This window comes from Pongo pygmaeus, chromosome 5 (genome assembly GCF_028885625.2).
Source record: "Pongo pygmaeus isolate AG05252 chromosome 5, NHGRI_mPonPyg2-v2.0_pri, whole genome shotgun sequence".
In the NCBI taxonomy this organism is placed as follows: Eukaryota; Metazoa; Chordata; class Mammalia; order Primates; family Hominidae; genus Pongo; species Pongo pygmaeus.
In genome coordinates this window covers 48,184,839-48,202,775 of record NC_072378.2, presented here as the reverse complement: position 1 = coordinate 48,202,775, position 17,937 = coordinate 48,184,839, and the positions used below count along the sequence as shown (strand labels likewise).

Sequence of the window (17,937 nt, the reverse complement as noted above, 5' to 3'; positions counted from 1 at the left end):
GATGCATTTTAGCATTTGGATTTAACTGTTCAATTCAACAGCAAAGGCAGTAACCACCAAAAAATATGAAAGCACTACTAACAACTGTCCCTTAGATCTTTTCGCACATCAATTTTGCTTAATTCTTACAACTTCAGGAGATGGGTATTGTTACTGTTTATTCCAATTCTAGGCTCTATGTAGTTAATTTGTTCAAAGATATAGAGCTATTGTAAACATACTGTAAACAACTGAACATTAAATACTGGTCTTCCATCTTCAAATTGTGTGTCTCTTCCCCTGTACCACAGCAATAATGACAATACTACCTTTTATTTGTGCCTTTTTGTCATGTTTTCATTTGATCCGTGGTGAGGAACCTAAAGTCCAAAATATTTGTCACTTGCTCAGGCACAATGAAAGAACAAGACAAAACCCACATCTTCTCATAGCTAGTTCTACTTATTTTTCTACTGTCCCTTACTTACTCAAGGGAAGAAGTATTAACAAATATCTAGAAATCAAGTAAATAAGAACAAAAAGCACTGAGACCAGGGGCCCTCTCAACACCCCTCACCTCAGACCATGAATTCAGGTGCCTCTTCCACTTTTTACTGCTAATACTGACCCTGAGTGGACACAGAAGACCACCAAAAACCCCCAAGTCTTTACTCACCCTGAGCTTTTTGGGTCTTTAGGAAAAATGGTACTGGATTCCCAAACTCTTTTCATTGTGTAGCACAAACAGTATCAACCAAGGAGGATACATTTTGAAACCCAGTAGACTTGAATTTGAATTCCTCCTCTGCTACTTTCTGGCTGTTTAAACATGGACAGCTTACTTAACTTTAATCTTACTTGAACCTCAATTTATTCTTCTGACAAAGAAAAAGAATAACCCATGGCTCTTGTGAAAATAAAATAAAAGAAACCTGGCACAGAGCAGAAATGTCATCTCCCTTCTTCCCTTCCTTCCTCTGCCTGCCCAACTTTTATGCCCTTAGCTAGTGGTAGTGATGTGCCAGACAAGAGAATCATTCTATTGTGAGACCAAAGCCATGTGAAACAGTACTCTTGGAATAAAATGGATTTGGTCCCAGATATGCAACGTACGAGCCATGGATAAATAGTGGTTATTGCTCAAATGGACACATCTCTGTATCTTAGTTGCTCCAGGATCAAAAAAGAATCACTTCTCACTATCTATCCATGTCATACAACCTCTACATAGCTGACTACTTGATTTCAGGAATTTTGATAAACAGAAAATAAAGCCCTTCCTACACTACTCCTAGGCAATGAGCTTTAACCCTAAGAAGACAGCACATCTGAGTACCTTGAACCCTGCTGGATTTTGAAACAAAGAGAGCGTAATTCATTTCCAGCTTGTGAAGTTTTACCTGAAGCCTTCCAGAGACTTCTTCTTGGTTGCTTTCAAACCACCAGTTTGGCAACAGGCAAATTTGTAATCAATAACTTGGTAAATGATGGGATTGTACATCGCTGCAGATTTTGCAAGTAGGGTTGGCACCACAGAGAGCTGTATGGGAATGGAGTCTGGGCTTCCAAAAGCTGACCACACAGATACCACTGCATAAGGAATCCAGGCAATCAGGAATCCAGCACAAATCAACATCGCTACCTGATGAGGGAAAGCAACAGAGAAAAGAATCAAGATGACTGGTAAAGGACATGAGTCTGAAACGATCGGTATGTAGAAGGATCAGGTCACCTCTCACAGCCAAGAAAGTCTGTCATTGTTTTCATTTACTTTGTACATAGGAATCATTTCATATGGACTTCTGAGAAGTTCAGCCAAAAGAAGTGATTACAATTTTTTGTCCCATTTACCACATCCTATCTAGTCTCCACTCTAGAATTTGAATGTACCCAAAGACCCAAAATATAACCCTCAAATAGCTGTCAGATTATGCCTCCATGGAGCAGGAAATCATAATATTTCTGGACTTCTCAACCCACATTCACTTAAAAACTCGATGGAAAATATATTCACCTTGACGAAATTTTAAATCATCCATATTCGCCTCAGGAAACAGAAATTCTGCCCTAGTTTGAAATTCTAATTTGCATTTTCAGAAATTTCTATTAAATGTTATTTCTTTTGACTCAAATTTTTCTCAGGTTTGAGACTCAGATAGTGGAAATTCACTAGGTACATAATGTAAAATAAGTCATTGAGATTTAGCCAAAGTGGCACAGTTGTATGGAACAAGACTTTTTCAGAAAACACTTTTCACTCTGACAAAATTATAATCACCTTTGGGGCCTCTTTATTTTCAGACCAAAGAATAATTAGCAATAGGGTTTTAAATACCCTCACAAGTCTCTCGCCATCTGCAATTCAGTCCCTTTAATAATGTAGTCCTAATTAGTGCTGTGTAACTACCTGCCTGACCCCTATGCATCACCTCACTTCAATTCAACAAACTCTTTTTAGCAAGTGCTTTGTGTAAGACCCTATGCCTTGTGCTGTGGGGAATACCAGTAAAACCTAGAGCCTGAGTTGTATCCCTCTAGAATACAAATAACTACAGTACAAGGCTGAATATGATTTAAGTGGCAGCTCAGAGGAGGACACATGTACATCCTATGGGGCAAATTGGGGCGTTTCTTTTTTGAGACGAAGTTTCGCTCTTGTTGCCCAGGCTGGAGTACAGTGGTGCAATCTTGGTTCACTGCAACCTCTGCCTGCCAGGTTCAAGCGATTCTCTTGCCTCAGCCCCCCAAGTAGCTGGGATTACAGGTGCACACCACCATGCCTGGCTAATTTTTGTATTTTTGTAGAGACACGGTTTCACCATGTTGGCCAGGCTGGTCTCGAACTCCTGACCTTAGGTGATCCACCCACCTCGGCCTCCCAAAGTGCTGGGATTACAGGCATGAGCCATCGCGCCTGGCCTATTGAGGAGAGTTTCAAAGAGGACGTGCACCTTGGCAAGTAGAAATAAAGAAATAGTGGTGAAACAAAGTAAAGGCATAGACAGGAATGTGAGAGGTCTGTATAGGAACCAGTGAGCAATTCACTGTCGTAGGAGAAAGCAACAAAGGGAAATGAGGCAGGAAAGAAAGATTCAGGGTTTTGTATGGCATTGTTGAGCTTGCACTTAATTCTATATTCTTTGAGACACTAGTAGGTTTTTGAGCAGGAAATATGATGAGAGCTCTGCTTAGGAGGATTAGGCTGTAGAGTAAAATGGCGTAGAAAAAAATAGAAGGTAGAAAGATCATTGTTTATTCATTCAATCAACAAGTATTACTGAGCATCTTCCACATGTTTTGTGTAAAGGATAAAGCAATAAACAAAGCAGACACATCCTTGCCCATATACAATTTCTACTCTTAGCACGTTTGGTTAGGCAAGAGTCTAAAGAAGAAATAAGAAATTAGAGTATTGAGACTGACAAATGAAATCAAAACTTTGGTTTTTATTTAAAACTTGTGCTATTTCAGGCCCTAATTGAGAAAGCGTACACTAACTTCAAAGTATCCTTACACAATATTATCTACTAGGATATTCCTTCTGTAAAATAAATTTGAAAACTGTATTCAAATCAGTCTTCTGCGTAGTAGACATCTATTTGTTTTGGAGGGGGGTTGTTTGTTTGTTCATTTGTTTGCCTTTGTTTCCACCTTCCCAGTGTATCTCTTCTACTTTAGCATCACCAGCATCCCTCAATCTGCTAGGCTGCTTTAGGAAGTTGACATCATGGGTATCACATGACCCAAGTCCGACCAAGCAGAGGACTACACATTCCTGGCTACAATAATAGGAATAGAGAACAGCGCATGACTCAAAAGATCTTGATCAGACCCACCTTGGGGATTTTATAAAGGAGTTCCAGGAAAATTGGACTTTCCTATAATCTCTGAGTAAGGATGGAGCTATGCCAGGTATCACTTCTTTTTACTCCCGTCCCCCACTTTAAGAAGCAAAATAACAATTCCCAACATCAGGGTCATGACAAGTTCTAGAGAATCAATGATAAGGAGTGAGGCATACAATGTTTTCTTAGAAATAATTAAAGCAACACTATTTGTGAATGCCTTTTTTGTTTTAGACAGTTAATTTGATGTGTTTTTCCCATAACAAGGACATATGTGTGCACGTGCATTTCAATACCCTTTAGTGGCAGGCAGGAAATGGTCCACAGCCTTCGGTCTACTTGACCTGTGGAACAGCCTGTCTATGGGGTGTGTTTGCCCTGGGAACCCGCCTCTGTGGTGTGTATAAGAATGAAATATGGAAAATCTAAAGTCTAACCTAAAGTCTCAGGTTCTAAAATTCCACCCAAGAATTTCAGAACTCATCTCTGAACATTAACTGCAGCACACACACACACACACAAAAATTAATAATATCAATTTTGTTACATTTTACAAATAGAGAATCTGAATCCCCAGGAAATGAATCAAGTGAGCCCAGATCTCCTGCATGACCTGCAACCTAGCTTTCGGTCCTTGGCCAAAACTCTCACCTGTGCTTAGCAGTTAAAATGTCAAGTCCCAATGTACACATGCAGCTCTCCCATTGGACTTGCTTTTCTATCTTTCTACGAAGCTTACCCAGGAGAAATTTTTATTTGGTTATGTCTGTGTGACTTTTGCTTGTAAATGGAATGGATGCCTCAAGGCTCACAGTGAGGGCCTTCTTTTTCTAAATCCCCAAATAAACACTAACTATAGAAATAAAGCTTGCTTTAGCAGATGTCTAGGGACTTAACATAGCTCCATCTTTGCTTCTTTGGTGAGTCATATGATGAGTTCACAGTATCCCAAAAGCTGTTTTCTGTGTTGCTGCCAAAGTCATTGACAAAAAATAGATTAGCACTTAGTCCATAATATTTTCTACATTTTACGTGTTTTCTACTTTTAGAGGAGTGTGCAATTGGGGAACAGGAAAGACTTAAAACATTTGGATTATGTTATCCTTCTTAAAAGGACATAGAAGAATTAAATATACTGCAGTTTTACAAACACGTAGCAAATGAATCACTGTGGTTTTTCTGGGATTAGAATAAATCTAAATACTTAAAACTGAAAGACTTAGAAATTGAGTTTAAAGCAGAAAGAGGGACAAAAGGCTAGATCTAAAAAGTACTACACAATGTTATTTATGTTTCTGAAGTGAATACAAAGTTAATATAAGGCACATTCACTTTCTATAACCTTTCCATTTTAAAATATACTCCACAAACTATTAAATATTTAAATGTAAAAACTATTTTAAGATATAGGCCACGAAAGTTTTCAAAACTTTCATGTTACACTCCGTTTTTGTCAGCACTTTCTACTCAGCTTGGAATATATTTAATCTTTTCATCAGTCTGTTTTTGACTTTCCTCAATTCTAAGTGTGCCTTAATTTTTATTTTCTAAAATCTCTATTCCAGATATCCTTAAGCCAGTTCTAACACAGGCTCCTGTACCCATCAACTTTTTCTAAGTTGTTTATTTTTTTTAATTACTTCACTTTTATCACTGCCTTTTTGGGTCACTGAAAAAGCAGTAAGACTTCAAATCCTAAATTAGACAATTTTTGTGGGTGGAAATTCACAGGGTACGTGTTTAGCTTCTACAAAAGAATCACACATCTGCAACCCAGTTCATTTTAAGTACATCATGCTACAGAGGACCAAGGGATATAGCCAGTTTCCAGTGCCAGTTCAAGCTGGCATTGTGTCACAAAAGCAGTGTTGTCCATAATTGCTCAATTCCAATTAATCAACCAATTAAAGCAATAATAGAATAATGTGGTTGAAAGTAAATCCTCCAAGGCTATGTCTCTGGGTCTAATACATCTGAAGCATTCCAGCAGGTAATGTTTCTAAGAAGGAGTTTCCCTCCTTTCAATGTGCTGAGGCAGTGTGGAATAGTGGGAAAAGTCATTGGCATGGAGATACTCTGAGTAACTCCATGATACCAGTCATGGTTCAGCTCGACTGACCAGTGTGAGTGGGGCAGAATCGCTGATTTTCTAGGAACAACTATTTCAGAGGGGGTGCCCAGCTCCTCTCTCCAGGCTCCTTTGCCCAGATGCAAATAAGACTTCAGCTAACACTTGAAGCTGCATGCTACCTTGAATAATAAAATAGATTAGAAGATACAGAATTGATGTGAAAATAAGGTTGAAAAAGAGGGCCAAAGAGATGAAATAAGTTCCCCGTCAATAACAAGATTGAATCACATTACAGAACCAATTAGACTGGGGATAACAAAGATATTTCAGTGGCTAGTGTGAGATAATGTTCCCAGGAGAGATCACCTCTATGCATTAGGGAACAGGAAGAATGCACGTTCTGCATCTTTCAGGAGACAGCACAATTGACAGGAGCATGTGGGTGACAAGATTTTGTTTTTCTAGCTTGGGTCTAGCTAGATTTTATTCCAGCCAGTAAGAAAATAATATTAAAAGACAGTAATTCCAGTTATGAGACTACTACCTTCCACATATGGAGCCATCTGTCGTTGAGTGATTCTACCAGTGGCAAGCAGGAAGGGAGGGAACTTGACAACTGTGACCTACCTTCTTTAGTTCCTTCACATACACATACAAATAAGAGTGGTGACACTTACTTAGCTTTCACATTACCTTTTAAGAAATTAAGTAATTTGACAGCTTTGAGTGTGTCTAGTTGGAATTTCTTCCTTCCTTCTATTTTATCCACAGAATGATAATTAAGGTCAACTATCCTAAACCTTCCTCCATAAACTTGTAAAGAAAAAATTTCTGACATCTTTGGTGTACCTTCCATCTGTTAACCCTCATTGTGATTTAAGCAATAAACATGATTCATACTTCAAAAAAAAAACAAGTAAAGAAAAACAAGAATTTCACACTTCCCAATTACAATTTTCTCGAATCTTAAAATACTGCTACTCTATAAACAAGCAAAAGCTACAACTGAAAAGAGAGGCAGTAAATTAGGTCATGTCACTCTATGCATCTGTGTTTTGGGGTGTTGGTCCAAAACTGAATACAATATTTCCTGACTAGGCAGTGGCTGGCTTAAAGAACAGAAAATAACTTACAAGTATCCGGTTCAACAAAACAGGAGAGACTTCACTGTTAGTTATAGAAGGCCCAAAGCCCTTGAAGTGGGGATATGCCGCTTGGGGAGGAACAAATACTCAGGTTGGAAGGCCATGTGGTTCTAGTAACAATAGCTATTGCCAGAGACCTTTAAACAATTGAACAAATCTAGTCATTTTCATAGACACACAGAGTTTAGAAGGTAACTGAGATATGATTTCATTCTCTTCCTCGACTTTCTTTCACGAATGAGAAAACTAAGGCCCAGCAAGATTAAATGGTTTGTTTTAGGTGAATTCATCAAGATGCTGAGTTACAAGCAACAGAACTTGACTATGGGTGAGTGAGATAGAAAATACATTTATTTAAAGGATACTGGTTAACACAAAGTAACACTGGGAAGCTGCAGTTTACATTGAGATCAAGCAGAGAGAAATGCTACCCAAAACTGTGACTGAGAACTGGTTCTGATGCAGAAACTCCTGCTGCTGTAGCCATGGCCTCAGGAAAGAATTCCCTGCCCCTAGATGCCATATCATTAGTTTCTGGGACACATTGAGGGCTGGTGCCCAAGTCCATAGCTGTAGGGGAATTCTGGGAAATGAGTGGCTGGTCTTTTCAGCATCTTTTAAATTCGGAGGCACAATGCTTCTCCTCTCACTCTAAGCAGGGCACAAAACGTTGGAAATTCCTCAGACACAGAAGGCTTTCAGCCTCTGGCAGGCAAAATAAAAAACACACATTGACTATGTAACACCTCTCAAGGAGCTAGTGGCAAAATTGGGGTTGACCCCTAGTTTAAAACTTTTTCATGATTAAATTGCTCTGAAGTAATCCTGCCTTCCTTCAACAAATATATACTAGCACTTACCATGTATGAGTCATTGTATTAGATCCTGGGGACACAAAGAAAAAAAAAACATGATTGTTACCCGCTCAGGGCTCATCAAGTAGTGGTAACAAAGAAAAAAAGGGAAATGAACAAATAATCCCCAAAATAAGTATGAAATCGTAAATTAATTAAACATTGTGACATGTTCCAAGAAGATTATGTAAAGGCTGCAATGAAACATTGTAATAGGAGGATCTGAATTCAATTTTTGGAAATGCTTCTCTGGGAAGTGACATTTAAGCTAAGAACAGAGGGATGTAATTAATTAATTGGTTTTGGGGTTTTTTTAAAGCAATACAGTTCAACTTTCCCATGAACTGCCCTTAGAGTCCACACAGGGGGTCTTCTGAATCTGATCCTTCAATGATAAATAACATTTGATGAGCTATAAAAGGGAGGAGTCATTTAAGGGAAATGGAGCTTTATGTTTAAGAGTTTTAGAAAGATTTCACAGTCAATGTAAAAGAGCAAAGTGAAGCAAAATGCCCTGTCAGGTATAAAAGAAACAGAGGCACTAGAGCGAGAGTTCAAGGGACCTCTTAACATTCATCAAGGTAATTAGATTAACTTAGTTTATTCAATTATGTATTTATTCAAGCAATCTTGATTAAACAGCTAGCAGGTGCCACACTGTAGTGTCCAGTGGCAAACAGGACCCACAGCACTTTCCTTTGCCTCACTTACTGTCTTACAAAAGAGAGCTATAAACATGTGATTCAGTAAAATATGACCAGTGTCACTAAAGATAACGTGGCAAGTGCTCTGATGGCTCATACATAGCAGGCGGACTTCAACCAGGAGAATCAGGAGGGCTTTCTGGTATAAATAAGGGACAGAGAAATTCAGGTGCCCAGGGGATCTGTATCATAACTGTAGACCTGGAACACTGTAAATGATTGATGTGTGTTAAATGAATTACTATGAAGTACCAACATGTATGGCATAATAATATTTAGAAAAAAATAATTCATTCTTCTGGGATTGTCTTCCTGTCATTGTACTGAAACTGCCTTGGCAAAAATTATATCAGTAAGAAAAATTTAACAGTGAACTGAGCTGTTCTAATACCCCCATTTTGACTTCCTTTAATTATTCCTGGGATTGGGGGCTAGGTTGACTTTGAGAGATATTTAGGCTCAAGTTTAAATGATAACGGGCCTTTCCCCAAACTCAAGCACTTTTGAAAAGCTAATGGGAGGCTGTCAAACTGGGGGAATGAGAGGACACTGTTTTCTGCTAAGGTGCAGACCTAAATGATTGTCAGCCATTATTCTGGAGGTTATAAGATATGTAACTTCCCCAATTACTCCTGCAAATAACATCAGTATTGTAGAACCTAAGATTGGCCTTTTGAGATATCTTTTCAGGTTTTTTGCATGTCTGACACTCATAGCTCCACCTGGACCCCACGGCTCCTGTGGCCCCACCTGGGCAGACTCAACTCAAGAGGACAGCTTCCACCCCCTATGATTTCATTCCCAACCCAACCAGTCGGTAGCAAGCACCCATTGCATAGCAATCCCCACCCCTTCACCCAAACAGCCTTTGAGATACCCTTCACTTACAAACTCTGGATGAGATTGATTTGGGTACTAACTCCATTTCCCATCTGGCATGGCTGGCCTCATGGCTGTTAAACTCTTTATTGCAATGCCATGGTCTTTCTTTGTGCAGCAGGCAGGAAGAACCCCTCAGGCAGTGACTTTACCATTCCCCTTATTTAATCAGCAGCAAGAGTATTCACTGCGTTGTGTGAAGATTTTTAGAAGTAAAAGTACCTAAAGAAGTAAAACCTTCATTTCTCAGCTTCTAAGTTTTAAAACAGAAATTTGAAACTCCCAGGAGAGAAAATAATTGAGAAAAACGGTTTTGAGTGTGGGGAAAAAAAGTGACATTGAATATCCACAATCAGATGCTTAAAGGACTCAGGGCATTAAGATTACTGTGTGAAAAATTTAGAGGATGTACATGGAAATAAGAGCCAGTTTTCCCACTCCCAAATAGGTACAGGACCTACACCCTGAAGGCAAGTGAGGACATCAGAGGAGTTGGTAACCTACCCTGAGAAGGTGTCCCGAACCTACCCTACTGAGCTTAACACCAAAGGCTGGGGGTGGGGGTGGAAGAACAACAGAACTCTCAGGGATGTGAAAGCAGAAAACATGTGCCTCACTTGCCAGGGTCCCGGCCAAGACCCAAGATGCACCTGAAGGGTTGCAGCAGAAGGGTGGGGAAGTAGCTTACAGTGCTGATGAGCCTAAAGATGCCTTATAGTTGGAACAACAAAGATGCAAAGTGACCCATGAAAACTATAACTAAGACCACAAGGAACCCTAAATATTTCAGCAATGCCAGGGTCAATGAATGACAACACCCAGACCAGGAGTCCCCTACCCATTAGCACCGGCATTGTGAAAACCTTCCTGAAACTTTTAGGTAATCCTGGAAAGAAGAGAGAAATTACTGATTTCACTGGATTTATCTTGATTATCCAATAAGAAATCAGTTTTACAAGGTCAAATGCAAGCATAGAAATGAGATTAGGCTGTCATAGAAATATAATCATATATACATATACATATACATATATATATATATATACACACACACATATCACACCTCTGTTTGTAGCCTGTGAAATTTCAGGCTGCTACAAAAGTCTAGCAAAACCATCATTTTTTAAAATTAATTAGAAAAAAGCTACAAAGTAGAGAAAGGTTTGCAGACAGAATGCCAACTTTTAGCTTTACGAGATCAGACCGGCAGAATACTGGCCCCAGTAATAACCCAGCTAGAAATAATTAAAGTACACAGAAAACTAAGTGATTTTGATCTCAGAATCCCGGAAGGTAACCTTTAAGTAATCAGCTTTTAGACCAGGCTGTTCTGAAGATCAGAAGCACCAAGAGAGCATGCAATTTGACAATCCTGAGCAGTAGCTAAATGAGCAAAAAGGTTTCTAAGGCTGTGGAAGGGCCCAGTATAAGGTGGTTTCTACTTATTTTTACTCAGTAGAAAAATCAAGGTCAAAATTGAGTAGTAGTTAAAAAATAGTTTCAATTTAGTACTGAAGATGTCACAGTAGTTATGTTTGTTTCTCAGTATCAGTTAAATTTTGTCTTACATTTTCTGCACAAATATTAATAATTAGAAACACTTGTATTTATGTTATTTTAATATAAGTTTATATAAATAAATGAAATATAGACATATTAATATAATATTACATATTATATGATGTCATTAAGTATATAAATTAAAAGAATATACATATATACGTAACAAAATTATATATATGTATTCCTATACTTCATTTAACATTTCTTTGGTTAATCTGGTCTAGAGTGAGCCTAACTATTTGATCTACCCAGTCCAAGTCAAGCTGAATAATACAACAAATCAAATTAAATGGTATATGTGCTGAGCTATACCTCATATGTATAATGACCTTCAAAAACATTGACTCATATGTATAATAAGTTCTAGAAGCACTGACTGGTCTAAACATTGACTAGGTTCATTTTTCAATATGGCTTGAATTTTGGCTTAAATTTTCTGCACAAATATTAATAATTAGAGATGTTTATATTTAGGTTATTTTAATACAGGTTTATATAAACAAATAAAATATAGACATGTTCTTAATATATTACATATTATGTGCTATAATATCATTTAGTATATAAATTAAAAGAATATACATAACAAAATTACACATATGTATTCCTACACTTTGTTTAACATTTCATTTAACCTGGTCTAGGGCGAGCCTATTTGATCTACCCAGTCCAAGTCAAGCAGAATAATAACAAATCAAATTAAATGGTATATGCTGAGCTATACCTCATATGTATAATGAGTTCCAGAAGCATTGACTAGACAAGCTTCTCACTCCTCAAGAATACACAAGAGGACAAGATGCTAGAATGTGAGGGGGTCAAGTTGAGCAGTTCAACTGACAGGAGAGAAGATGATGGGTAACAAACTGGGAGAAAGTGAAGAAGAGCCTTATGGCAATCAGGACCCAGATTTATTGAGCAAGGCCGACAAAGTGTCAAGGCCAATGACATAACAGGGGATGGAAAACAGAGAGGTGAGGGGGATGGCAAGAAGAAAGCACATTCTGAGACAGTGCTGCAACTGTATGCTACGTCAAACTACAGGGCAACAAAATAAACTTCAACATCACATACCAGTGTGATGAATGTCTGCACATCATTTCTTGGGCACACTTCCATAAACTATTGAAAAGCAAATTTTTCATCATTGGTACATTTGCCCAGTTTCTAAAATAGTACCTGGTACAAAGTAGGATTTGGATTAAATATAATTCAAATTTAACTAGGATTGATTTGTTTAAATTTCTTTTTTGAAAGATGCAGATAAGAGCTAAAGGGAGAGCTAGAAATGAAGAACCTAACTCATAATGCTTCATTTTATGAAAATATTTTCCTACTTTATAGCCAATTATAACACAGAAGAAGTTCATGCTTCCTGAGTCTGCATTTTTGTCCAAGAACGGTTCTATTATTAAGCTATCAGTATAGATTTAGAGTGATGAAAATATCCCTCAAAGCTTCCTCTACTTGGCTTGTAGAGTTTGAGCATAACAGTCAACTGGAGCCATTAGGAATCTAGCTCACAGTATCTGATATGGTTTGGCTGTCCCCCCACCCAGATCCCATCTTGAATTGTAGCTCCCATAATGCTCATGTGTCATGGGAGGGACCCAGTGAGAGGTAATTGAATCATGGGGGCAGGACTTTCCCATGCTGTTCTCATGATAGTGAATAAGTCTCACAAGATCTGATGGTTCTATAAAAGGGAGTTCCCCTGCACATGCTCTCTTGCCTGCCACCATGTAAGACATGACTTTGCTCTTCATTTGCCTTCTGCCATGATTGCTAGGCCTCCTCAGCCATGTGGAATTGTGAGTCAATTAAATCTCTTTCCTTTCTAAATTATCCCATCTTGGGTACATCTTTATTAGCAGTGTGACAGCAGACTAATACAATATGCAACCAAGAGATCTTTGCACAACTCCAAAAATTCTGCAATTTGGAGAGAGGCATATTACCAGAACCAAGGCTTTGACCTACTAAAAAGCCATCTCTTATCTGGGGGGAACTGTGTTTCTCTGGGTCCCTGAGACTAGTGGTCTCCAAAGCGAACATGAGAACACTTGAGGGTAGGATACCAATCAACATGATTGATTGGGATACAGGAAGAAATAATTATAACTTCAATCTACCTTTACTTTTATCTTTAAAATAGAAGACAAAAATTGGGGGGTTAAATTAGGGGGTGCTAATATTTAATACAAAGCTTGATGGTATTACCTGTATGTCATTTATATTGAGGGCATGTGTTGGAAAATATTTTTTCAGTACAAGGGCAAAAAATCATGAACATGTGAAGACCACTGCTTTAGACTTTACCAGTAATTCCTAACAAGCATAAAGAAAAAGGAGAAACCACGGTTGCTCTAACACCTTCTATGCACCAGATGACAGAATAATATGCTTTATCTCTTTGAATTCCCACCATAACCCAATGAGACAGATATCACTATTCCTGTTATGCAAGTGAGGAAATAGGGATTCAAGAAAGCTAAATATCTAGCTCTAGGTCACAAACTTGGCAGGTACTGGTGATGGGATTAAACTCTAGTCTTGTTCTTTTCCTTACTTCATGATATCTAAAGAACTGTCACCTCTGAAACTACCATTTACCAAGGTACTCAAGCCTGCAGAAACTGCTCATGTTCATAACACAAGCTTCCCATGGGAAAGCACACATGGTAAACTCTTACTCTATAAATAATTCAAGTGGTAGAATGTCCCTAATGATGTCCCAAAGTCCATGCAACACAGAAAATACTGTGAGGTATTGTATGATTCATAAAAGTTATTCTTATTACCGAAATAATGAATATGAATCAATAGTACTCTATTCAGTAGAGAAGATACGCCCCAAATTGATGGGTTATACAAATTTGGTAGATATTAAAAATGTATGTGTGTGTGTGTGTAAGAGAGAGAGAGAGAGAAGAGAGAAGTGGGGGAACAGAGACAGAAAGAGGAGAGAGATACCACAAAGAAAGGCTTAGCCAATCATCAACAAAGTTCAGAATTACGTAAAGAATAGAGATTCTAAGTTCTCTCAGTCTCCAACGTTCCCTATCCTTTGTACCCTATGAAGTTGTAAGTAGTCAGAAAACACATGTGTAAAATATTAGTGCACTTACCTTTGTCAGTTTCATTTCCAGCACATGGCTGCTATGGATCCGACTGTCGAAATGAGCTACTTCTTTGGAAGAGGACTTAACCTTGGCAATGATCTTTACATAGGAGAACACAATCACAGCCGTTGGGAGCAAGAGGCAGAAGAAGAGGATGTTCAGGATGAAAACCTGGCCCCCTACCGAGGCCTGGGCCAGCCACCAGTCCAGGGTGCACGAGGTTCCAAAGGGCTCAGGTACGTAGTCCCCCAGACCTACCAAGGGCATGGTGGTCCAGAAGGAAGCATAGGCCCAGATGGCTGCCAGGCAGATGTAGGCGTGCTTTCTTTTCAGCCAAACCCCTGGAGGCGGAAGAAAAGCATTACCCGGATGTAATCTGCCCTACACCCAGATACCTCCCCTCGATATGTCAAATTCCACCTCCAAAGATTTATTCCATTGATTTCTGGGAGACCTGGGCAGATAACTGAAGCCTGAGGGAGAGTGGAGTAAACGGAAAAAAGTTCCAGAGCTTGGGCCTTTCTCCAGGAGAACACAATTGGAAGGTTTTCTCTAGGCATCTGGGAGCTTTGGGAGGGAGAAGTGACAACAGCTGGGAAAAGGGACAGGAAAGAGATGAGAGGATGCTGAAGACAATGGAGGCCCTTGAGAAAACATCTCGGAAAGGGTGTGTTAGTGGATCATCCAGGGAAAATCCTTCTGGGAGGTGAGGAAGCACAAAACATGGCTTGTGTCTTTAAAACACCCTTCCTCCTAACAGCTTTTGTGTTGCTAGTCTTATCTGGCTTCCTAAGAACTTGTGGAAGGGGCTTGGTGGCTCATGATCATGACACTATGGTTTGAGATTAAAGTCCTTGACTGTGTTTAGTAATTTGTGGAGCAGGTTTGGAATCTTCAAACGTCATTCACACAACAGTCGCACTCACACAGCCACAGCAGGAGAGGCAGAGAATCTAGGTAGGTTGCATCATGTTCTGCAAAGTAATTCTGTGAAGATATTTTCAGGAAGACAAAAAATGAGCTCCGTTTTTCAGCACTAGTTTCTGTTAACCAAAAGAGAATTCCAAGCGGAGGAAATAGTGCAGTCATCTAAGAAAAGCTGTAAAGCACTAGTGATCATTTTCAGAATTCAACACAACCACCAAAGACAGGTCGGCCTGATTTAGTTCAGCAGCCTCCACAGGAAATTACCTTCACACCTCACTCATCACCTCGAACGAAGAGGGCCAGGAAAGTGACTCTTTACTGCCTTGGTTTTGTGTTAGCAGAGAAGAAATATCAAAATATACTCAACAAAAGCTAAATGATTACTTCAATATAGACTCAGGGCCTGCCTCTGCTTAGTGCAATGTGAGGTTTGGAAAGTCGGTCAGGCCTAATTCTTCTATGTCTAGTCTTTGACTGACCTTGTGCATGCAAGACTATATTGCATATGGGTTAAATAAAATAATGTAAGGACCTGCTTTGCAAACTAGAAAGTGCTATATTAACATGAATGTTTTACTCCTGTGTAAGTGTATCTCATTTAGCACTAACAAGAAATATAACAGATTGTTTCTATACTCTATTGTCTCCATTTGTTTCAAATACGTGGCATTTTGTGTCATGAAATGCAAATTTCATGCCCAGCCAGATAGGGGTGGCAATCATGTAGCCACAATATAAGTCAGCTCTTGTTTCTCCACTAAAACTGATAAAACATTGGCACAGGTAATCACATATATTCATGGGAATGTGCATAGGCATACGTATAAGCATTTATGGTTAGGGTTACTTGTGAGGTGTTTTATACTTACATTCCAGTATGGTGAAAGGCTGTCAAGTACAGGAGGGAGTAGATTAGTAGATTGGTTCTGTGTTGCTCCAGAAGTCAGAACTAGGACCAATGGGTGGAGGTTACTGGGAGGCAGTTTTGTCTTAATATAAGGAATAACATTGTAACAATGAGAGCAGACCAATCAGAGAATGGGCTGCCTTGTGCAGTAGTAAGCTCCCCGTCACTGGTCACTGGAATTATTCAAGAAGAGGCCAAGTGGTCGTCTCTCAGGGATGCCTTAAAACAGTTTACCACGTTACATGGGAGAAAAGTCTACACGTCCCCAAGCGACCTTCTAATTTCAACATTCTGGGATGCTGTGTGGAGGGTTTAATAGTGCATCAGATTAAATGATGAAACCACACTACTGAGGTTCAACCTTAGAAGAAGCTGGAAAATATACACAGTTCCCACATATGGAGTTACGACCTGCAATGATCCTGGCAGTGGGCGGCATCATCTCTTTAACTGACAAAGCCTAAACTCAAGAAAATATTTAAAAACAGAGGTATCAGGGTTTAGTATTCCTCAAACACTCTCAGGAAGTTTAACTTTTTTGCCTTCTTATCTATAAAATCTATAGTTAAATTTAAAATCTCTTTGGTATGAACAAAAATAAGTCTATAGAAAGAATTAGATGTTGACGTCACACAGAATATGTATAGTTGTATATTTTATATCTTACTGGAAATTTTGATTCAAGCTATTTCTATTGGAAGTTTTAAATGTTTAAAAAAGGAGATGTAAACTTTAAAAAAAAAAAAAAAAGGTAGTGCTGGATGATGAAGAGAATGGCTCACAAGCCCCTGCCTCCCACCCACCCAAGCAGGGATTCTTTGCAGTTTGGGGACGTAAACTGTAGCAATACAAAGAGAAATTCTACCATATTGACAGTGCCAGGTCAACTCGATTTTTCCCACCTCAGCCTCCAGGCCCTGCTCTGACACCACAGTCTGTCGTCCATCACAACCACTCTAATCGACAGATTGACAATCAATGCAGATTTATCCAGAGGAAGTCAGTACTATTCCTTGGTTGTGCCTGGTTCTCAATATTAAACTTAAAGGCCCAAATGCAATTCTTCCAGGTTTAATAAATTCTGAGAGCTCCAACAAACAAAAGTACTAGAAATTATTTTTAACCTGTAGAATGGTCTAATCATTAAAAAACATAAGGCCCTGGAAACTTATTTTCTGCTGATTCACCAATTCTTGTAATCACTCATCTGTCTACCAACCAACACCACAAAAAAAAATGTTGAGCGACATTTCTACATGTGTGTCCTTTCATGCAGAAACAGTTACATGACTCTAATTTGGAGGTGAACTTTTTGGAATTCCTTATCTCTGAAATCACAGGGAGCGTGAGTCCTAAGGGAGAATCTTAAACAGCTTTTCTTATAATTACACTTACTAGGTGGGGAATGAGCTAAACATCTTGGACTTAACACCTTTTCGATGCACTTTATTTCTTTTGTTTGCACGGAAAACATGATGGAAGCTTACACACTATACAAGAAAATGATAGTTTTTAAAGCATTATAAACAAACACCAGACATTACTATAAAATATGTATTAAAAGAAATCTACTTTGACATAGGTTAAAATCCTTAAACATGTCAGAACAAGATGATAGGCTATAAATAGAAATATTCTTGATCTCTGAGGTTATTCATAATCTTTGTTTATTACCTGCATAAAATATGTACGGTTCTAACACTCAGTCCACCTAGCTTTAACTGTCAGGGAATGAGAAACCTGCCAACTTACCATAAGATAAATAGCAGATTTTCAAGTATCGATCCAGGCTGACAGCAGTCATGGTGATAAGGCTTCCACAGCCAAAGAAAAATCCAGCCCATCCATACCAGCGACAGCCGATCCAGCCAAACACCCAGCGGTGACAAAAGCAAGAGATGATGGTGAACGGCTTGCCTACAACTAGAGCACCAAGTGACT

At 38.9% G+C, this 17,937-nt stretch overlaps 1 protein-coding gene across 1 annotated transcript in view; it reads right to left on the bottom strand.

Annotated features, from left to right (window-relative positions):
• The window catches only part of OPN5 (opsin 5), a 44,421-nt gene that overhangs the window by 15,062 nt on the left and 11,422 nt on the right, over positions 1 to 17,937 (bottom strand). The window contains exons 4-6 of the mRNA XM_054493058.2: positions 17,749 to 17,919; positions 14,169 to 14,503; positions 1,380 to 1,621 (exon numbers count right to left, since the gene is read on the bottom strand). Of these exons, the coding sequence (XP_054349033.1) occupies positions 1,380 to 1,621; positions 14,169 to 14,503; positions 17,749 to 17,919 (748 nt within the window). The remainder of the gene's footprint in view (positions 1 to 1,379; positions 1,622 to 14,168; positions 14,504 to 17,748; positions 17,920 to 17,937) is intronic.